Source organism: Suncus etruscus, chromosome 12, assembly GCF_024139225.1.
Source record: "Suncus etruscus isolate mSunEtr1 chromosome 12, mSunEtr1.pri.cur, whole genome shotgun sequence".
Taxonomy (NCBI): Eukaryota; Metazoa; Chordata; class Mammalia; order Eulipotyphla; family Soricidae; genus Suncus; species Suncus etruscus.
The window spans coordinates 92594583-92617890 of record NC_064859.1 but is presented as its reverse complement, the minus strand read 5'-3'; the positions used below and the strand labels follow the sequence as shown (position 1 = coordinate 92617890).

Genomic DNA, 23308 nt, shown 5'->3' with positions numbered 1-23308 from the left:
CCAAAAATGAGATACTTTCAGCCAAGATTTGCAATGTCGAGTTGCTGACTCTTAAATAAGGGGAATGTTAGGGGAGGGAGTCACAAGACAAAATAACTTAAGTCAATAAAGAGGGGCCGCCCATATGCTCTGATAATGCCACGTGGCATTGTTCCTTGTTTGTAGGCACATTAAAATGGGAAAATACTATACATACAAATAAGCTGATCTAGTCTGTCCTCCACTTTGATTGGCCAAGTACCTCAGAACTTACCAGTCTCACTAGTCCCCCAGACAGCCTCACTGCTGCAACAGACTATCCATCTACAGGCTGAAGAATAGACTTTTCTGGGGCAAGAGCAATAGAACAGCGATAGGACGTTTGCTTTGCACATGGCTGACCCAGAAAGGACCTGGGTTCGATCCCCCAGCATCCCATATGATCCCCTGAGCCAGGAATGATTTCTGAGCACAGAGCTAGGAGTAACCTCTGAGCATCACCAGGTGTGGCCCAAAAACCAAAAACCAAAAAAAAAAAAAGAGTAGACTTTTCTGAGAAATCCACAGGTTTCACCCTAACAGAGGCAAGAGAAGGGCTCAGAACCTGGCTTCCCGGCTTCGTTCTACAGCCTCTTGGCCCCAGAAGTCAAGCCAGGAGCTCAGTTTCCAAGAATCTTCACAGATTCCCACCTCGGTTGCTACTGAGCTAAACTGGGTGCTGAGTTTGAGGCCAGACTAGGGGGAAACGAACCATGACATGGAAGAAGCGGAAGGCAAACACCTACACATGAAAGCTTGGGGGTGGGGGGGGCGAGACAATAACATCAATCCCATCAGGAACACACAAAGAAGCACCCACTTTCCAGGGAACGGCCTGGAACAAGTCCCTTCAGTTTTCTAGACCCACAGTGACCTCATCGGCTGATTAGATGGATTAAAAGTGATGGTATCTTGCAAAGTCCTGGCACGCTGATGGCAATTCGAAAGGAGAAGAGTTATTCTGGGACAGTCTCAGCTTTTGGAGAGAGCGGCTGGAGGTCGCCCGGCTACATCATTAACAGGGCAATAACAACAATGAATAATCAGGGGCCCAAATCAATCTGGGTCATGAATCCTCAATTAAAAGGCTTCCTTCCACTCTGGGCGGCAGATCCAACACTCTGTTGCCTTCTGCACTGAAGGGAGCTAAATATATAAAACTCAGCCTGGATTTCAGTGCAGAGTTTTTCCAGCCTTTTGGTTCTGGGTTGTTGTTGTTGTTTTTTTGGGGGGGGGTTAGGGGGGGCACACCAGTGGTGCTCAGAATTGACTCCTGGCTCTATGCTTAAGGATCATTCCTAGTGGGTTCAGGGGACCATCTGTGGTGACCCAAGGGGTCAAACCGGAGTCGGCCACTTGCAAGGCAAGCACCTTACCCACTATGCTAGTTTCGCTTCTCCAATCTTTTTAGAAAAGGGGGCACAGTCAGTTTTGGGGCTGAGATATGGTCAAGAGGCCCCTCCCCACCCCCAACACTCACTGCGCACACATGCACGCATGCACACACACCACACACTCTCTCCTCTCTCTCTCTCTCTCTCTCTCTCTCTCTCTCTCTCTCTCTCTCTCTATATATATATATATATATATATATATATATATATTTCAGATCTAGTAGGACAGTGATCAAAGGAATTAGTAAAAAGCAAATTCCAATCCGTCCTATGGCAAGGATAAACCTTGATGACAGGAGCCAGGACGCAATTAAGAGGAAGCATGTGTGCTCTGTCAATGTGAGGACCTGGGTTCAATCCCCAGCACCCACAAACACAAAAACCCTGGAGAATGACACTAAGTCTACCAAGCTAATCACTATGGAAAAAGTACAACCTAATTCTACTTACATGAGGTACTTGAAGCCAAATGCACAGGAAGCAAACAAAATGTTGGTAGCCAGGAGGAAAAGGGAGGGAAGGGAGGAATGGGGAATTACCACTCCAGAGGTTTGGCGTTTCTCCTCTACTGAGCCCCACATCGCAAATCCTTTTCATGAAACCACTTTTCAAGTGTGAGCCGTGGGCTAGGTGCATGCTACAAATCATCTCCCGGTGGAGATTTCCCATTGATATTCATTCATTTACTGTATTTAGGTTTGGGAGCCATACTGGTTGTGCTTAGGGATCACTCCAGGTCATGCTCAAGGGATTAGAGGTAGTGCCAGGGATTGAACCTCAATCAACTGCATGCAATGTGGGCATCCTAACCAGCTATATAGTCCCTCCATTCCCTCGAAGTCTTATTTTTATTTTTATTTTTTGTTTTGTTTTGTTTTGTTGGTTTTTTGGGATTTTGGCCCACACTCGGCGGTGGCATTCAGTAACCAGGTTACTCCTGGTTCTGTGTACAGAAATTGCTCCTGGCAGGTTTGGGGTACCATATAGGATGCCGGGAATCAAACCCAAGTCTGTCCTGGGTCAGCTGCATACAAAGCAAATGCCCTACTATTGTGCTATCACACAATAGATTTTGAAATCTTTTTTAAATTAAAGTCATCTTACAAATTCAAATGCAATTTTCTGACAGCATGAAATCTCCCTTACCTGTGGAACATCAAAGTGTATTCCAAACTTTCACTAGCTCTCTCATCAATAAGTTGGCCAAGATAAAAAAAATAAATAAATAAACCTTTTATAAGAAAAGCAAAAACTAAAAAGTCTTATTTTTCAAAGAGAAGCAAGATCAATGGGGAAAAAAAACAGCTTTCATAGCATGCCATTAGAAAGGATGATAACTAAAAAACTCAAGGAAATCTGTCCCTGGGAAAGATGGTTATGAAATTATTTCTTAAGACCTTGACACCAAAGACTAGGATTATTCGAGCCACATGGAAGCCACAATGAGGCCAATTCCAGCAGACACCAGTGTCCTTTAGCACTCACTCCTACCCAGACTGCAGCTGAGGAAGAGAAGTGAATTAGGAGCCTAGTACAAATGCATGTGCCTATTAAAATGCAATAAGGAGACTACGCTGATCCTCCTGTCTTAAAGAACTCTGCAGACTCCACAGATTAACAAGGAGGGTGATTTTTTGTTTGTTTGTTTCCTTGAACAATAAAAAGCAGAGCTAGGAATAGATTCAATGAGTTTTCGAGTCTTTTTCCTCAACCAGTCTTGACTCCCTGCCTCCCTCAACAATTCTCCTACACCAAACTAAGTCTCCCTGAAATCAAGTCAGACAGAGCCCAAGACCACCGGATTCTGAGGCAAAACTAACTGGCAGCTGAGTGCTTCTACCACCCCAGAATATCTGGGAGTTGGAGGTAGAAGAAACTGGGCTCCCAATGAGTCTCCATGTGAGTGAGTTCAAAATCCCCTGGCTAGGGCTGGAGCAATAACACAGTAGTAGGACGTTTGCCATGCACGCAGCTGATCCAGGATGGATGGTGATTCGAATCCCAGCATCCCATATGGTCCCCAATGCCTGCCAGGAGCAATTTCTGAGCACAGAGCCAGGAGTTACCCCTGAACACTGCCAGGTGTGACCCAAAAACAAAAACAAAAAAAAACCTGCAAAAACAAAAACAAAACAAACAAAAAAAAAAATCCTCTGGCTCAAGACCAATTCACACCACCTTTAACTGTGTCCCCAAATCCTAGGTACAAAATAGAAAAGGGGGAGGCAGCATTTCAAAAGCACCAAAAAGAGTTAAACTGTTGAACGTTATTTCCATGACACTATTATAATTCCTGAGGACTCCCAGTATCATCAGGTCTGCTCAGTGGGTCTCTATACCCAGTGATATCAAGACAGTGAGCAATGACAGGAAATTACCCCAAAAAAAGCAAACCAGGAATTTCTGGTTCTCTCTGTCCTTGTCAATTCTGACTTCTGACTTGTGCAACATGTTACCTAGTGTCTAGTTTGCTTAGCTCACCTGGGTCCTATCAGCCAGTTCCTCTGTATCACATGCATCTCCCAAGGACCTGGTTCTCAAATGCCCATCTGATCCAACTAAGCTGCCTAACATCATAATCCGGTGAAATGCTAACTTGAAAATAAAGAGTTCAGGACAGAAGGCATAAAACAGGCTTTTGCCCTGCACACAGCCATCCCCAGTTCAATCCAGAACATCACCTATGGTCCCCCGAGAAAAGGAATGAGCCAGGAGTAAGCCCTGAGCACCACTGTGGATATGGCCTCTCCAAAGCAAAAATTCAAATATTCAAAATGGGCGATCAGAGTCTGAGGGAGAAGATGAGACCAGGGAGATAGTACAAGAAGTAAGATCCTTGCCTTGGGTGTGCCAGTTGTCTCTGCCCTGGTTTTATATCTGGTACCCCCAGATCGTGAATCTGATAATTATGAAAAGTCTGACTGTGGCCTGATCAGACCATATGACAAACCTGCCTCTGCCCAAATAAATTTCTATTCTTTCCTCTTTTGGAGCCAGGAATTGAATCTAAGACTCACAGAGTTCTAACATGCAATCACCTTGCCCATCCCAAACTCCCTTTTGTTTTGTTTTGTTTTGTTTTTATTCTTGTTTGGGGGCCACACCCAGCAGTGCTCAGGGTTTAATCCTGACTCTGCACTCAGACAATGCTTGAGGACCCTATGTGGAAGTGGGAATCAAACCTTCTTGCACCCGTGCAAGGCATCTGCCCTACCCTCTGTCCCCTCTCTCTCTCTCTCCAGGTCCCCAAATTCACATATGAGAGCCTCCTGCTTTAACTGATGTAGACAGCCAAGAATACAAAATTTGATTAAAAAAAAAAAAAAAGAAAAAAAAGCTGCCAGCTACTCTGGCCCTTAACTGTCTTTTGACTCTCATTTCCGCTCTCACTTCCCTGTTCCATCAAGCCCGGTTGGCCACATCCATCCTGGAAGCAAAAGAGCTTCTTCCTTTCCTGCACACGCTGTTCCCTCTCCGCATCCAATTCCCCAACTCCACCCACTGAATTATTCTCATCTCTCATGGATTGCAGCCCCACTTTCGGCCCGCTCCCCCCCCACCAATCATCAACTAACCCTGGCCAGGAAGCCTCCATCCAGGGTTGCTCAAAGAGTTCAAAAGGCCCGACGAGGTTAACTAAAGTGACGGATCCAAAAACCACAATTTGTGGCGTTTGCATGAGGTTACCAAAAGGTACTTGGGATAATAAATAGGATCAAGCAATACCTTTTGGAAAAGAGACATTCCTGAAAGTGCTGGGGGCTTCACTCAGTTGTATGTGTGTGTTGGAGGGAGAACGCATGTCTGTGTATATGTGAGAGGGGTGTATGGATGTCTTTGTGTGTGGGGGGGGGGAACATATGCTGATGATCAAATTCAGGGTCATGCATTCTCCCTAGTCCTAAGCAACTGTTCATAAGAGGCAAGGCAGGAAGGGCTAAGCCACCCCCAGACAGGCTCATGGGCCACTCCTGGAGGTACTCTGAGAATCACATGTGGTACTGAGAATCAGTTCCAGGCTTTCAACACATATAACACCCATGCACTGAACTACTGGGTTATCTCTGCAGCCTCCTTTAGTTTTAGTTTTTTTGGGTTTTTTGTTTTGGGGATTGTTGGGATTTTTTCTACTATTTTTAAGCCATAACCAGGCAATGCTCAGAACACTCTGGCTGACTCCTGGCTCTTCATTCAGGATTCCTGGTGGGGGCTCAAGGGATCATATAGACGCTGAGGATTGAACCCAGGTTAGCCAAATGCAAGGCAAGAGCCCAATCTCTCCAACTCCATTTTTCCCCCTTAAGCAAGACAACTTTTAAGAATTAGACCCAGATGTATGAGGACCATTTTTCCTACCCATTACTGTAGCATTCTAGAATTTCAACAGCACAGTAGAATTGATACAAGGACACCAGGGTTGATGGACAAAAGCAACAAGTGGAGAAACTGTACCTGTGACATCATTTTAACGTCATGACAGAATAGCATGACTGTATCTGGACCAAACGTGGCCTTCTCAATAACTGATGTTGGAATAGTTGATTATCCACATTGGGAAACAAATTTTATCTCTATCTATGTGCTGAGAGAAAAATATTAATTTCTACTGAAAGAAAAAAGGAAATTAGAAAGCTACCTAACCTTTGTCTAGGACAGAACATAGTTTTACCTTTTTTTGAAGACACCATGATTTACAGTAGTATTGAATGATCTTGAAATAAAATGCCACAGCACCACATTCATCACCGGAGAATGTACAAAAATTTCTTAAAATATTCTCTCTCTGGGGCCGGAGAGATAGCATGGAGGTAAAGCGTGCATCCCAGCATCTCATATGGTCCCCTAAGCCAGCCAGGAACAATTTCTGAGCGTAGAGCCAGGAGTAACCCCTGAGCGCTGCCGGGTGTGACCCCAGAACCCCCCCCAAAAAAATTCCCTCTTGGGGCCAGAGAGATAGCATGGAGGTAAGGTGTTTGCCTTGCATGCAGAAGGTCGATGGTTCGAATCCCGGCACTCCACATGGTCCCCTGAGCTTGCCAGGAGCGATTTCTGAGCATAGAGCCAGGAGTAACCCCTGAGCACTGCTGGGTATGACCCCCCACAAAAAAAAATGTGTGTGTGTGTGTGTGTGTGTGTGTGTGTGTGTGTGTGTGTGTGTGTTCCCTCTCTCTGATACACACAAGTTAAAAAAGTAAAGACTGACGAAGGTGACATCATTAAAATGATCAGCAAAGATGCCAAGGGAAGAATATAAGCCACCAACTGAATCCAAATATTTGCAATACATACAGCCATCTAAAAGTTTGCATCCGCAATCCATACAGAATACTTAAAACCCTACCAAAAGAAAGACAATCCACTTAAAATATGAGCAAAGAAATACACCCCTCCCCCCCAAGAAATCTAAAGTACCAACAAGCATACAAAAAGATTCATAATCGTGGGGCTAGAGAGATAGCAGAGCAGTGGGGCGTTTGTCTTGCATGTGGCCAACTTGGGAGGGACCCAGTTCGATTCCCAGCATCCCATGTGGGCCCCCAACCTACCAGGGGCAATTTCTGAGTGCAGAGCTAGGAGTAACCCCTGAGCACCGCTGGGTGTGGCCCAGAAACTAATCAATCAATCAAGTTATAAAAGATTCTTAATCATATCAGTCATCAGAAAAATAAAAATTAAAATCAGAATTGCATACCACTGTCACTCCCATTAAGTTGATAAAAAAATTAAGTTTGATAATATAAAGTATAATTGATTCTACAGAATTAAAGGGAACTCTTACTCATTTCGTATTAGGCAATGCCTAATAAAATAAGAAACACATATACCTCATAAGCTAGCAACTCTGTTCCTGAAAGAATTCTCTAGAAGAATAGCTTCAAATATTTGTGAGGATTTCATTCATACTTTATACTGTGGCCTAGTATAAATACCCATTTAACTGAAACAAAAAATTCATAGAGTCCAGAGAGATAGCCCAGCAGTAGGGTGTTTTCCTTGCACACAGCCAACCCAGAATGGAAAGTGGTTCAAATCCCGGCATTCCATATGATCCCCCCTGAACCAGCCAGGAGTGATTTCTGAGCATAGAGCCAGGAGTAACCCCTGAGTGGTGTGACCCAAAAAAACAAAAAAAACAAAAAAAAAAAAAAAGAAAGAAAGAAAGAAAAAGAAAAAGAAATTCATAAAACAAGAGCCTATTCCTAGCAGGTGGGATACATTCTGACTGCTTCCATTCTACTTTCATTCACTTTCAAATGTAGGGGGGAACTCAATTGCTTTTACAATCACTAGTTTAAAAAAAAAAAATCCAGCTTAAAGAAGGAGCCAGACAGAAAAAATTTCTAAGACACTGCCTTTCCTGTGCAAAGGTAGAAAATGACCATGTGGCACTTCGGTGAAAGGAAATGTACAACATTAAAATCAATCAAAAGAAGAAGATAGGAGTCGGAGAGATAGCACAGCAGTAGGGTGTTTGCCTTGTACAGGGCAGACCCAGGACAGAGGGTGGGTGGTTCATTTTCCAGCATCCCTATCGAACCCCAAGCCTGCCAGGAGTGATTTCTGAGAGCAGAGCCAGGAGTAACTCCTGAGCTCCTCCGAGTGTGACCACCCAAAAAAAGAGAAAGAAGACATAAAAATTAAGGGTGTTGGAGGTCGGTCAGAGTGATAGCACAGTGGGCAGGGCATTTGCTCTGCATGCAGCTGACCCAGGTACAGTCCCCCACATTCCATATGGTCCCCCCAGGAGTAATTTCTGAGTGAGAGCCAAGGAGTAACTCCTGAGCAGCATCACCAGATGTGGCCCTCCTCCCCCCCAAAAAAAAATTAAGGGCCAAGACATACAACAGAGTAAGATATAGCAGAGCTATGACAGAACTAGGCCCTAAGAAGTCAGACAGATGCATCCCATGGACTAAAAACAAAGCAAAACACACACGGCAGAAGGTCATATACAGCATATATCATCTTCGTAAGCTTCTCAAAAATAAATCCACATATTGCCCAAAGAGAAAGTCATACGTAACAGAGCGTAGAGATATGCACCAGGCAAAGGGAGAAAGATCAAATTAAAATCCAGCAAACCAAGTGAGGTCCATAAACAGGACATGTTCCCTGACCTGGTTCAATGCCCAGCATGACAATTTCCCCACACCCCAGCAGTTCCAGCTGGGGTGTGGCTGGTCCCCGGCATATCAGGGCCTGAGTAGCACCAAGCCACAAGCCTGGACTTCACCCATCCAGTTCCACTGGCAAAGAATCACCAGAAGTGGCCCTGGAACTCCCCAAGCACTGCTTGGGAGGACAAAAAGAAATTTTTTTTATATAAATGAAGCCAAAGAAAAAAAAAAATGAAATGGAGAAGTGAAGCTAATTATTAAATACTAAATAAACTTGCCATCTTGAAAATCAAACTGCTGTCCAAGACAGCGCATCTCTCCAGGGACAAAGCAAGTCAACCAAGAATGGGCCAGCAGATGGGCCAAAGCCAGAGCACAGCAGGGAGGGCATTTGCCTTGCAGACAGCAGAGCTGGATTCAGTCCCCAGCATTTCATATGACCCCCTGAGCACCACCAGGAGTGATCCCTGAGTTCAGAACCAAGATTAACCCCTAAGCACCAATGGGTATAGCCACAAAACAAGTAATAAAATGTCCAGCCAAGACTAACACACCTTCTGCCTCACAGAGTTTGTCTTTCAGAACTCTTCTACTTGGTATTCAAGAGAACACAGTGGTCTATTTTTAACTTGGTAATGAAATTCTGAAACATGGACCAAAATTGCAACAGGTAGTTGTGGGTGGAGATGTCAGAGCAGATGCCCCACACAGAGGCGTGTGCCAGTAGGGTTGAGTCACTGGGCTAGGCTGAAAAATGATTAAGACTTTGGTGGCTACAGGTTGTGGTCCGCTAGTTCTGTTCTACTGTCAGGGCAAGGCAATGTTCCAGAGAGGGGAACACTCAAACCACTTCAAGGTCAAGATGGTCACTCAAAATGACAAAAATATGGCCTCTTACAAACAGCTGGGATCAACTTAACACAGGGTAGAAAGCTGATAAATATACAACAGGCTCACGGAATAGATCTCAAAATGTGACCTGTGGGTCCCTACAGATCCCTACGGATTCCAATTTACATTTCATCTTCCAGAGTAAACGCAGTGATCCAATTTATTTTATTGATTGTTTTGTTATTTTTTTTATTTTAATTCATTTGTCAAGGAGCCTATTCTCAATTGTATAAACAAGTCTAACAGAATCACTAACAGGATTAGAAACAGAATTTAATCAATAAACTAGCTGATCAATCAGCATTCTTCAAGTCCAAACCACTGCACACCAAACCTAAGCAACTTCTCTGAAAAAACATCGAACTCATTCATTCTCTCAATCCCTCTAAAAGGATAATAAAAAAAAAAAAAAAAAAAAAAAAGGAGGGAGTTAAAAGGGCCCATAATTGACTTCAAGAGAAAATTTCCAAAATAACAAGCCAGCCAAGTGTCAAGTGTATGAAAGACAAATACAGACAAGGACTCTCACCAATTAGGGATAGTTAAGTCACAAAAGTACACTCCTATGTTTCAATGCAGCACTATTCTCAATAGCCAGAATCTGGAAGCAACCCAAGAGCACAAGAACAGGTGAGTAGAGAAAGAAACTATGGTTCAGCAATGCAATGGAATACTATACAGCCATAAGAAAAATAATGAAGTCATGAAATTGGCTTATACATGGAAAAACTGGGGACCTTGGTGGTGGGAAAAGTAAATGATGAAGGAATAGGTGTTGGAACATCATATAATTGAAACTCAATCATGAACAAGTGAATATCTAACAGTGATTCAAATCAAAATTGGCAAAGACAAAAATAAATAAATTGTCACGAGAACTAAATTCAATTTACATTTAAGATTGGATCCTGGGCCAGAAAAAGGACATTCATGGAAAAATCTAGCATAACTCAAAAATAAGGCTTCTATGACAAATGACAGTACTGTAACAATTTTAATTTTCTGGAGTATTTTGGTAAACTCTGTAATTCTGTCACTTCTGTCATTCTAAAATTATTTCAAAGTAAAAAGCTGGGTTATTTTAAAAGAACATTTCAAGGTGTGAGATCTAACCATTTCAACCCCTTTGTGCCAAATGACTCATTCTGGCTAGTTAGTATATAATTTTCCTCTTTGGAGAATTTAGCATCAAGTGATGTCACCACAATTTTTTGATCTTCCAATTCTCCTAGAACTTGCCGAATATCAAAGGGCAGGACACAAATCAATGAATGCAAAACACACTTGCTGAAAACCACCAGGTACCCTATTAAGAGATAACCCCCAAAGTCATGAACATTTCGGTCTTCAGGCAAAGAATGGTGCCCAATACAATGATGTGTGGCAAAATAACAACAAGTGAACAAAACCAACAAGGTCAACATGTAGTATCATCAGGATGAATTCTAGTGCTGGACTGTTTTAGGAAGTTGGGAGAAAGGGAAGGAAGGCTCCAACTGGCTGAGATGTATTCGTGGAATAGTTCTGATACTCACCCAGATTTCAAGTCAGTTATCCTTAGGCAGTTCGTAGCATCCAGCCCCACTTTTCCATTGCGGACGACACTGGATATGAATGGGGAGAGCATTGGAGAAATTCGGTTCAAGGCCACTTCCGGGGACATTTTTAACTTGACCTGTAAATCGCCACTGGAAACGGAAGGGATTCAATGCTGAGCAGTCTTCCAAGCAATGACAGACAGTCCAACAAGCTTCCTGAGAGCTGCCGGGACACCCACAGAAGTTTCTCCTGTGGAAATAAGAATCTTGTTTCAGACCTTTTTCCACAACTTTCCCCAGTGATGGGGGTTTGGGGCTGGGAGAAATCTTCCAGCTCTCCTGAGCTTATACCCAAATCAATTATAATGACAATTCTTAAAATCCAGTCCCCTCCTCCTTTCCAAAGATTGCTTTCTGCACTGTTACACTATTGAACTGTCCCTTACTGTCTGGGAAAAGGCTTCTTTTCACTTTTTACTCTTCTTTTTTTATGGGGGGAGGAGGGACAGTCACATGCATCAGAGCTCAAGAAGTCATATGTGACTGGTCTGAATCCACATATTCTGGTTTGAATCCCTGTGGTCACATAAGACTTCTTGAGCTTTCATTCTAAGGATTCCAACCAGATTTACAGCCACATGCAAGACCCATAGGTCCTACCTCCTGTACTATTTCTCTGGCCCCAACAATACACTTGATTAATTGAGGACCCAGGCTGCCTTCACTGACCATTATCTCTACATAATACGCAAAATTTATTAACCACTAGGACAGAAATCCCTCCCTCTGTGTTTCCACAAAGAGGAGGAACTTCACTTAAAATGTAAACTATTTTAAAAGCTAAAGCGATAGCACAGTGATAGGGCATTTGCCTTGCACATGGCCGACCTGGGAAGTACTGGGGTTCAAGCACCGGCATCCTATATGTCCCCAAAGCCCGCCAGGAGTGATTTCTGAGCACAGAGTCAAGAGCAACCTCTGGATGCTGCCAGATGTGGCCCCAAAATAAAAAAATTAAAAAAAAACAAACAAAAATAAAATAAAATATAAACTAATTCTAGGGACCAGAACGAGCCAGGAATAACATATGAGCACTGCCACCAGATGTGGCCCAAATTAGCCCCATAAAATATACTTACTATTCTAGCACAAACATAATCTGCTTGAATAGTAACTTCCAATATCTTTTTTTTTTTTTTTTTTTTTTTTTTTAGTTTTTGATTTTTGGGTCACACTTAAGGGTGACACACAGTTAGGGAACCGTAAGGACTGAATTCTTCTTTTTTTTTTTTTTTTTTTTTTTTTGGCTTTTGGGCCACACCCAGTGACGCTCTGGTACTCCTGGCTCTACATTCAGAAATCAATCCTGGCTTAGGGGACCATATGGGATGCTGGAGGATCGATCGAACCACGGTCTGTCCTGGGTCAACCGCATACAAGGCAAATGCCCTACTACTATGCCACCACTCTGGCCCCATCAGATATCTTTCTAAATAACTGCCCCCTTCACAGTGTTAGAGAAACTTCATGCTTCATAATCTCTCTCCTACAGGAACTGTATGGAACTCCTTTATGGGTTGACCCCTTTAAAGCATTTGACAAAAATACCAGCAAACACTAAACACCCACTAAAATAGTGCTTCATAGGAAGATGCAAGCTTGAGGAATATTTAGTGTGCATAAAGAGAAGATAGCACGCCCCCAAAAATTTTGGCATTAGACAATCTAAGGAACAGAACAAAATTCGAAGTAATGAAATCATGAAAGCATACACTTATGCAGTCAGTTATTAAGCCAGTTATTAACCAAGACGGATCGAAAAGTCTTTTACTTTAAAGCACTAGGAAGTTCTGACAATTGCAAATACAAAGGCACAACCAATAAATCACATCTAAATGACTTGGAAACCCATGGGGTGGAGGGAGAGAGTACCTAATTCCTCATCACAAATTTCTAAGTGAAAGCTTCTACTTCCAAAGGTGAAGAAGTCAATTTAAATGATCATTTTCTTCCTCAGCTGAAAGGATAATCCCACCTCAAAAGGCAAACTGACTTTCTGCAAGTTCAAATCACAAGCAAATGGAGCTCTGGGTCTAGTTTTTATGTATGATGGCATGTGAGATATAGGTCCCTTCCAATACAAAAAAAAAAAAAAATGAAATTGGGTCTGTTTCTATTGCTCTAGAGAGTGAAAAACAGGACTGCCTTGACCTTTAAAAACAGTAATAACCCTGTAATCCAATAGTGATGACCCCCAGGTATACCTTATGGCAGAACAAACTCTGACACAAATCACCTGTCCTTTCTGCAAGTGGATAACAAGCTTTTCTTCTCACCTCTCACCAGATGACCTCACCCTCCACCACTGCAACGTGATCCAAAGGTATAAACATGAAATGCAATGTTTTAGCCATCAGCAAAATCACATACATTCCTAGAACACTATCACTCTACACCTAAACTCCATATACATAACTGAGGTTGATATTCTTAACTCAGAGAAGTTCAGGTAGGAAAATTCACAATTAACAGGTATAATGGATCTTTCATAATTTGTCCTTACACAGTATTCTGAAACATTATCATTTTGAAACTTGTTTTTTTCTAATACACTATTGTTCTAAAGTTTGTGTGTGTGTGTTTTGTTTGTTTGTTTGTTTTGGGGGTCACACCCAGCGATGCTCAGGGGTTCCTCCTGGCTCTGTGCTCAGAAATCACCCCTGGCAGGCTCAGGGGACCATATAGGATGCCAGGATTCAAACCACTGTCCATTCCAGATTGGCTGTGTGCAACGCAAATGCCCTACCTCTGTGCTATTTCTCTTGCTCCCCAAAGTTTATTTGGTGGGGTGGAGGGTTGATGCTCAGGTGCTTGGGTTTGGGAAATCCACGCTGGAAAAACACAGCACTGGGGAAGACCCAGACACTTGTTTGCAAAGTAGTCACTCAGACATCTGCACCATCTCCTGCACTTTACCCACAGATGTCAAGCTACTAAAAGAATGTTTTTATTTATTTGGGGGAAAGAAGTTGGGACACACCCGGCAGTGCTCAGAGGTTACTCCTGGCTCTGGGCTCAGAAATCATCCCTGGCAGGCTCAGGGGACCATATGGGATGCCAGGAATCGAACCCGGGTCCGTCCCAGGTGAGCCACATGCAAGGCAAACGCCCTACCACTATGCAATTGCTCTGGCCCCTGAAAGTATGTTTTTAACCTGATAATATGCAAAAAAAATACTTCCCTGGGATGGGACAAAATAATTCTTTCATGCTTTTTACCATCTCTATTATTTGGCCTCATTTCTACAGCAAAGGCTAACAAAATAAACGCATCCTAGACACCCAGAATTTTGAGCCCTACATTACCCGCCTCTATCATTTTCTTTTACGTCCCTGCTCCACAACCCTGTTCTCTGGTGAACAGCAGCACTGTTCCCACATCACAGCTATGACAGAAGTCCAACAAGATCAGGTAACTTGACCAAAGTCCCAAAACTAGCCAACAAAAGACTAAATTCAAATCCAGAGATCTTCCTCCTGATGGTTCACTAGAATCACCTTTCTTCTCACACATTTTATGGTTTCAATCATTAGAGAAAAACATCAAAGTGAAGTTACATTTTTTTAGAACCCTAGAACTTAGAAAATTCAAACAAAAAGCCCTGCTTCGAAACCAATGGCCTCTGTACAAATGGAAACCAAATCCACCACCGCTCAAGCTGGCCAGGGTAAGAGGGGAATCCCCTCCTCAAACCATCAAGGAACAAAAGGGATGCAGAAACCAAACTAACAAAAGGTGACAGTCACCCATTCCGATGCAGCAATTGGCATGACCTTAGAATGACACCCAAAGAAATGAATTTCTCTCTTTGTTTCCAGAACAACCCTAACTAATATTGTGTTTTGGGGAGGATTTTTTTTTTTCTGACAGTTCATGATCTTAAGCAGTGTTAAAAAAAAAAATCTGTTTCAACTGTGAGCAGTTCTGAGTGCTCTAAAGAAGTGGGGAGAGGGAAAGCCGACTTCAAAACCAAAATTCACTCAAGGCCTTTGGTGCAGTCCTTGTGAACTGGGGCCACAAAAAATAAAAAGGTGAATCACCCACTCACATTCTCCTGCACCCAGACACAGACAGTGGTTTACCTTTTGCACCTCCTATCGATAGAGTAAGAGTTCCCAGTGGCCAAGCACTCTGAAAAGCCAAGTTGTGCAAACTGACATTTCCTACTTTTGACATTTCAGAAGGAAAACTTAGAAATGCTCTATTTCTAGGGGAACTCCTTCCCCCTCAACCAGGGTGACATAAATAAGATGCTCTGATTTGTGTGGCCTGGAAAGGGTGAGGGGGTGTTACAAAGACGTCTACAGGATGCTCCTGATTCTGTCCTAATATTAAGATGCGGTGACACACACGGAAACCATGTGCCCCTGCTGACGTCATGGAAAGGAAAGGGGGTGTGGCATCCTGCTGCGTCACCCCCACGTCATGCAGCTCAGGAGGGAAGTTACACTGGGGGTGAGGGAGAAGCACTATGTTCCAAAGAGGCCAAGTTCATCCCCCCCAAAAAATGTTTTTAATTTAATGAAGGGGCGGTGTTCTCTATAGGACTGAACCCCAACTCCAATCATGTTTGTAATCAAATTGTCTAAATAAAAAAAAATTGAAAAAATATAAAAATGTAAAGTTTAGATCCAAAGGAATGCACACCTCATCTCATTCTAGAGAAACCCCCCAATAAAAGGGGGAGCAGGTCCCCCCACTTTCTGCCAAATGTGGGGTTCCTTTTCCTAGAGAGACTTAGGAAGAAAAGAGAGTGAGCACTGGAAGGGGGTGGCTCTGGAGGGTCACCAGCATGATGTGCACAAGCGAGGTTCTCTCTGCAGAAAGGAGATTCCCCCTGGAGCACTGCAACCAAGATCCTCGGGCTCCAACCTCCCCCGCACCAAGCCCCGGTCCAGGTACCTGGAACTAGGCCCGATCGGGAACCAGCCACTACGTGGGGGGAAGACAAGGTTTTCCCGAAGCGCGCCCCCGACCGACGCACCGACCTGCGCGCGCATCGCGGCCCCGTGCGTGCGCGCCCCGCGGGTCCCACCCTACCCTAGGCGAGCCCGGGAAGCCGGGCGACGTGCGCGCTCCCGGAAGCCCAAGAGGCCAGGAGGGCCCGGACGCAGGCCAGCGTGCGCGCTCCCGAGAGGCCGCGCCGCGCCGAAAAAAGAGGTGTCCGAGTGGGTGCCTGAAAGACCCTCCCCGCGCGCCTGACTCGTGACGGCCATGCGAGGCCCTGGTTATGCCCAGCAGTTCGGGGGTTCTGAGACGGGGGAAAACGCGGGGGATTAATTCGTGGAGGAAAGTGAGGGGAGTGGGCGGGAGGGTTTCTATCAGGCATCTTAGTGGACGACCCGGCCTCGGCGACTGCAAGGCCCGCGTCATTCTGGAGCGGCCAGGGTCGGGCAAGGGACAAAGGGCAAAGGGCAAGGGTCAAAGGGTGCCTGCTAGTGACAGAGCTCTGGGGCTGAAACATGGCGGCTGCAGGGGAGCCAGGCCTGCAGGGGCAGGAAGAGGCAGAGGCGGCGGTAGTGGTGGTGGGTTCCTGCATGACCGACCTGGTCAGGTCAGTTGGGGGCTCGAATCTGAGCGGGTTGCAAGGGACTCAGGGTGCAGGGAGCCCCGACGATGAGCTCCACTCCCTTCCCACCCTTCTTTCCTCCCAAGGATGCAAAAACTTATGGAGGGAAGGAATCCATGCAAACTGGGAAACCACGAGTAAGGACTGGGAGAGGGACAAACGGGCCTTTGGAAATGCAGTTTTCTGTTTCTAATAGCTGTATGTGTTAAATATATATATATATATATATATATATATATATATATATATAATTTATTCTTTTTGGTTTTTAAATCCAAGATCATCCCACTCTTCAGATTACTTCTAAGGGTGTTGACTAGCTTTTGCAGATATGCTGTTATTCTGTCTCAATAAATGAAGTGGAACTGGCCTACTATAGTCATTCCTGGCCTGCCCCACAGCCTGCTTTCAAAGAATGGCAGAGACCAGGGAAAATATGATTATATATTGACCTTCAAACTGTTTAGTCGTCATAGTACAGCGAGTAGGACATTTGCTTTGCACACAGGCAACCCAGGTTTGATTCCCAATGTCCTATATGGTTCCTTAAGTACCACTAGTAGTGATTGCAGAGTGATTCCTGAGTGTGGAGGCAGGAGTAACCGTTGAGCATTGCCAGGTGTGGTCCAAAACACAACAAATTTTACTAGAAAAAGAATCAGCAAACCTTTATAGAGAGCCCGCATAGTAACCTTACCTGCCATTGCAGGCATATAATCTAGGATGGCACTTTGTGTTTTGTTGTTGTTGTTGTTGTTGTTGTTAAGATCCCTTAAAACATAACTTTTAATATTTTACTTTGGTTTTTGGTTTGGGGTCCATACCCAGGAGTGCTCAGGGGTCTTTGTAGGGTGTGAAGGATTGAGCCTGAGAGTTCATGTATGAGGCAGGTGCCCTACTCACTGGAGATACAAAGTCTTTTGGGCTGGAGCCTAAGTACAAAGACTTGCAGTAAAAGCCTGCAGGTCATAGTCTGCTTACTACTATCTAAAGCACTTTCTCTTAGGCCACTGGAGCAATTCATATTACTGGTGATTACTCTTGTCACGTTTTATATAAATATAGGATGTTACATTTTAGGAATTTTTCCATTGAAAATTGAGTCATAAGCCTTTGGAGAGAGAGTGCAGGTTGTAAGGCCCTTAGCCTTGCATGTGGTCAACCCTGCTTTTGATTCCCAGCATCACTTGGGCTGCAGGGTACTATCAGGTGTAGCCCATACACCTGGTAAGCCTCCAGATGAAAAGAAAAAAAGAAATGTACTTTGCCATGTCTACATTCATACGTTTACCAGGAAATGAGGGTGAGTTTTCTTATGTTCAACTATTAGAGTTACAATTCAGTCATCTTATTGTTAAGGAATTCAGGGCTTGCATTGGAACTTGATGGCAGCCTTTAGAGTTAATGCTGGTACATTCTAACATGAATACTCTTTAAATTGTGAGAAGATATTTAGAGGCCCATATTAGCATCTGTCCAGATTTTAAAAGTGTATGTTAGTGACAGAGAAGTTCAGTGACTTATCCTTGCCTTTTATTCGTTTAAACAAATAAAATAACAGATCCAGAATAAACACTTTGGTTTTAGGTCCTCTTTCTAATTACTCTTGCCACTTTTTCTCCTCCATAAAATATCTAGTATTGGGGCCAGGGCAGTAGTATGGCTAAGGCACTTGCCTTGCATGCAGCTGACTCGGGTTATATCCCTGGCATCCTATTAACATGTGTCATTGGTAAAAATTTTATTCCCTGTAGCTGCCAGTAATTGCTATAAATTTACTATAATCATTTCATAATCTCTTGATTACTTCTGATGCATTCTATCAAGTCCTGTACTGTACTTAGATAGTTTGTACTTTAAACCCTGCATCTCTGATAAGCCTGATTAATTTCCTTTTAGTACAAGATTTGTAATCTGACAGTTCCAATAGGAAACTAATGACTTAATCGTACAAATGTAATAAAACTCAGAATTCTGGAGATTAAAAGTCATGTTAAGCTAAAATCAAGATATCAATGAGGCAGTATTTCTTTCTGAGGGCTGTAGGAGAGAATTAAGCTTCTTGATGATTCCTTTAGTTGATAAGTCCTTTCCATCTTTCTTTTTTGGGGGGGATGGGGACATACCCAGTGACACTCAGGGGTTACTCCTGGCTCTGAGCTCAGATATTGCTCCTGGCTAGGGGGACTTTATGGGATGCTGGGGGATTAAACTATGGTCTGTCCTAGATTAGCACATGCAAGGCAGACGCCCTACCGCTTGCACCACCACTTTGGCCCCAGTCCTTTCCATCTTCAAAGTCATCAGTGGTCTCTCCAGTCTCTCACCTGGCATCCACACTGATGCTACTCTTCTCCCTTTTTCCACATTTTAAGAAGCCTTCTGATTATATTGACCTCATAGTTCAGGATAATCCCCTTAGTTCAATGTAGCTCAACTTTACTCCCACACATATATACATAATATAATTATAAGAACTAGGATATGAATATTTTGAAGGAGAAGAACTCTATAACACAGCAGGTAAGGCATTTGCCTTGCACGCAGCCGACCCGAGTTCAATCTCTGGCATCCCGTATGGTTCCCCCAAGCACCACCAGGAGAGATTCCTAAGCACAAAGCCAGGAATAAGACCTAAGTATGCCAAATATGGCCCCAAAATAAATGTTGGAAGGAGATGATTAAGGTTAAATGAAGTGTAAATAATAGCAAGTAAGGCATTTATCTTTCTTGCAGTCAGTCAAGCCACCTCTGATCTTCAGCATCACATATGGGTACCTCAACAAAAGTGATCCCGGAGCATAGCCAGCTGTGGCCCCAAAACCATGTAGACTGTACTCCCCAAGCTCGAAGAAACCTTGGTAGCTGTCAGTCCATCTTCAATGTTTTACAGATGAAATAACAAGTTCAGGGAATCACCCAAAATCACGCAGTCAAAATGTAGTGGCCCAGGGCTGGAGCCAGGTTTCTCAACCTTTGCCTTTTTTATCATTCTTCTCCTACTCTATATTTATTGTACTTAAGTCTGCATTTTAAGAACTTAAAGTCTGTCCATATGTGAAATATCCACTTTGTAAACCAGTAAGAAAAATCACTTTAAAGACTGGAGCAATATAATCAAGCAGATAGGGCACTTGCCTTGCATGCGGCCAACCTGGATTCGATCTCCAACATCCCATATGCCCCCCCAAGCCCACCAAGAGTGATCCTTAAACCTTGCCAGATGTGCCACACCCTCATCCCTCCCAAAAGAAAACCCTGGGTGGCCCAGTTAAAGATCTGATCCTTTCCAGATTTAAAGAAATAAGGTTGAGAGCCTCTGAGCTCATGAGACGCCTGGGTTTGATCCTTGGCATCATTTGGTATACAAAGCCAGAAACAGCCACAAGCATTGCCAGGTGTGACCCAAAATTCAAAAGAAAGAAAGGGCAGAGTCCTGAAGTACCTATGCTTAGCTGTAATTAGCCTGGACACCCAGGCCTAGACTGTAACAGTCACTGTAGAAACAAAATTACTGTAGTAACTAGGCGCTCTTGGGCAGCATCCAGGCCCAAGTCATTTTCAATGTGTCTGCATGCCAAATACTGGTAATTCCATCCATGAGCAACTTCTTTGCCTGCTTTAATGTTAATCCGCTATAAATAGTAAGCCCATTGCCCTAATTTTTTTCAGACCATTAGCTTATCCAACTACACAAATAGTAAGCAATACCCACCTGTATTGATCATAGATTTGAGCTCAACCCATCTCTGAAGTTCCATATTGCAAAGGTAAATTTCCCTCACGAGTCAACTTGCTGAAAGTCTGACTTTCTCCAAAGACATTTACTTCCAGGAAAGGCCAGCAGTCAGTAAGGTGGTTTAGATCTTGGACACAGAGGCCTTCAGGGAATCATACTTTCACTGGTAAACTTTAACATGTGCCACCTGTATGTCAGTTATTTGTTTTACAAGACACTGATTTTGCCCGGTATATCGTTCACTTACATAGGTGAGAGAGAGACAGAGAAGTGAAAAACTGTTGGTATGAAGTGGAAGAGACAGTGGAGAGAAGGAAAAAGTTCTTAGACTGTCAGATAAATGCTCTGGAGAAGAGTAAAGCATGAATGGGGCACAGGAAGTTATTTTAGATCATTATTTACAAAAAGACCAAATGGAGGATTTCAAGTAAAAAATCTAATAGACATGGGGGTCAGAGAGGTAGCATGGGGGTAGAGTATTTGCCTTGCATGCAGAAGGTTGGTGGTTCAAATCCTGGCATTCCATATGGTCCCACTACCTTGCCAGGAGTGATTTCTGAGTGTGGAGTCATGAGTAACCTCGAGTGCTGTCAGGTGTGACCCAAAAAAAAACAAACAAAAAAAAAAAAAAATCTAATAGACTGGAGCCAGAGTGATAGCACAGTGGTAGGGCATCTGTTTTGTACGTAGCTGACCCAGGACAGACCTGGGTTTGATCCCCGGCATCCCATACGGACCCCCAAGCCTGGAGCAATTTCTGAATGCAGAGCCAGGAGTAACCCCTCAGCGTTTTGGGTTTGGCTGAAAAACCAAAAAGAAAAAAATCTAATAGACAAAAAGTGAAGCCTGACATGGAAGCTGAGCTCATAAAGATGTCACTTTAAATACCAGCTGCCCTCTGTCCCACCATGTGTTAAGGACATTAGGTCATATCCCTAAGGAGATGAAATCCAGGGCAGGATCTGGGTAGACAGAGGTAGTCGGACCTATATGTATTACTTTGGAGACGGTGGGAGAAGAAACCAGATGGACACAGGAAAACCCAAGTCAGCAACTGAGGCAGGAAACGATGGTGCCTACAAAGCAACACAGAAGTAGTGGGCATCTCTGCTTATACAGCAGTGGTAGAGCTGACAGGATATGCAAGGAAGAGGTTAGAGATTACGCGATTTCCTCTGCTTGCAGCCTGCATCTCAGCAAAGTCCAACTCCCCCCTCCAACCACTCACAGGGCAGAGCTATGCTGGGGGTAGAGAGCAGTATCAGTACCTCAGGGGACATATAACATATGAGTAATTTCTTTGGTACCAAACTGGAGTAGTCAAGACATAATGAAGACCTAAATTCAGAAGAAAACAGACTGAAGATAGAAATTGCAAAGTCTTTAGCATATAAATAACTTTTTGCTTGGGGTCTAGGGGTCAGGCCTGCCACTCACAGGGCTTACTACTGGCACTATATTCAAGGATCACTCCTGGTGGGGCTTGGGATCATATGGGTTGCTGGGGATCAAAGCCAGGCTGGCCTTTTGCAGAGGAAGCATCCTACCCACTCTACCATCTTATCCAGCCCCTTGATCATTTTTAAAGCCAAGAGTCAAGTTGAAATCACCGAGGGCCCTGAGGGTATACCAGCTTTCCAGGGTACATCTTGTACATTACTTAACTCCTGTCTCCCAGTCTTCCAAGAGCCCGAAGACTTCTGAGACAAGTTGAATACCAACCCGTGGTTACATTTCGATGGCAATAGACTGGTGTCAGCTGGAACCCTATGTTCCAGCTTTAACATGCTCCAATTAAAAGTGATAGCTCGAGAGAGAGGGTTCATATTCAACCAAGCATCTAAATTTATCCTTGGCAACTCAGGAAAGGATTGCTGAAGACTGGAGCCAGATTCTGGAACTAGTGAATTAAGAATCTTAGAGATACAAACTGACTGGAACATTGGACCTAGATTGCGTGAGTTTGGGCCACACCCGGTGGTGATAAGGGATTGCTCCTGGCTGTGCTTGGGGGACCATATGGGATGCTGGGGATCAAACCCCAGGTCAGCCCTATGCAAGACAAGTGCCTCCTGCTATACTTTTGATCCAGTGTCCCCAGATTCCTTTTTAATATTGAACCATCTACTTCCCTTTAAAAAGTAGGTCAGATTGATAGTACTACTGGCAAGGTAGTAGCTTTGCACGTGACCGTCTCATTTTTATCCCTGGCATCACATATGGCGCCTGAGCTTGCCAGGAGTGATCAGTGAGCACAGAGCCAGGAGAGCCCTGAGCATCACTAGATATGGCCCCCCCAAAAAATGTTATACATGATGGATATATTATGGCATCCTCTGCTCTTCTTCCTGAAGCCTCTTGTTATATTTAGAATACGTAAACCAAACCTCTGGGAGTCATATGGTCCCATATGACTTTTACTGCTTTGGGGCCCAGGATGAAAGTCTCAGGAGCTGGGGTGCTACAGTTGTGCAAGTCCCCACGTTTGATCTGTGATAACACATGACTCCTAAGCACTGCTGAACCTCCCTAGAGACCCCTACCACCAATGGGCCAGCACCACATTGCCAGGCCTGGCTGAGTAACCAGGAGTGTCCTCCAAGTCCCCAAGTACTACTTGAGAAACACCCAAAAAAAAAGCATCTTTTCCAATGTAAGAGAAATATAAAATCATCAGTACTCTTTGCCAGGTGTGATCCAAATTTAAAAAATAAAACAATGGGGGTCAGAGTGATAGTACAGTGGTGGGGCATTTGCCTTGCATGTGGCCGACCTAGGACAGACCTTGGTTCGATCCCTGGCGTCCCATATGGTCCCCCAAGCCAGGAGTGATTTCTGAGCGCATAGCTAGGAGTAACCCCTGAGCATCACCGGGAGTGGCCAAAAAAATAGGCAAAAAAAAAAAAAAAAACAATGATCAGTACTTACTCTTGGCTCTACTCACAAGTCACTTCTGGTGGGATTTGGGGAGACATACCAG

At 43.9% G+C, this 23308-nt stretch overlaps 2 protein-coding genes across 2 annotated transcripts in view; one reads left to right on the top strand and one right to left on the bottom strand.

Moving 5' to 3' along the window:
- The window catches only part of BABAM2 (BRISC and BRCA1 A complex member 2), a 448631-nt gene extending 432565 nt beyond the window's left edge, over positions 1-16066 (bottom strand). The window contains 2 exon segments of the mRNA XM_049784238.1: positions 10957-11209; positions 15923-16066. Coding sequence (XP_049640195.1) covers positions 10957-11084 — 128 coding nt within the window. The 5' untranslated portion in view covers positions 11085-11209; positions 15923-16066.
- A 387-nt stretch (positions 16067-16453) lies between these two features.
- The window catches only part of RBKS (ribokinase), a 93216-nt gene continuing 86361 nt past the window's right edge, over positions 16454-23308 (top strand). Inside the window, exon 1 of the mRNA XM_049784210.1 lies at positions 16454-16574. Coding sequence (XP_049640167.1) covers positions 16483-16574 — 92 coding nt within the window. The 5' untranslated portion in view covers positions 16454-16482. The remainder of the gene's footprint in view (positions 16575-23308) is intronic.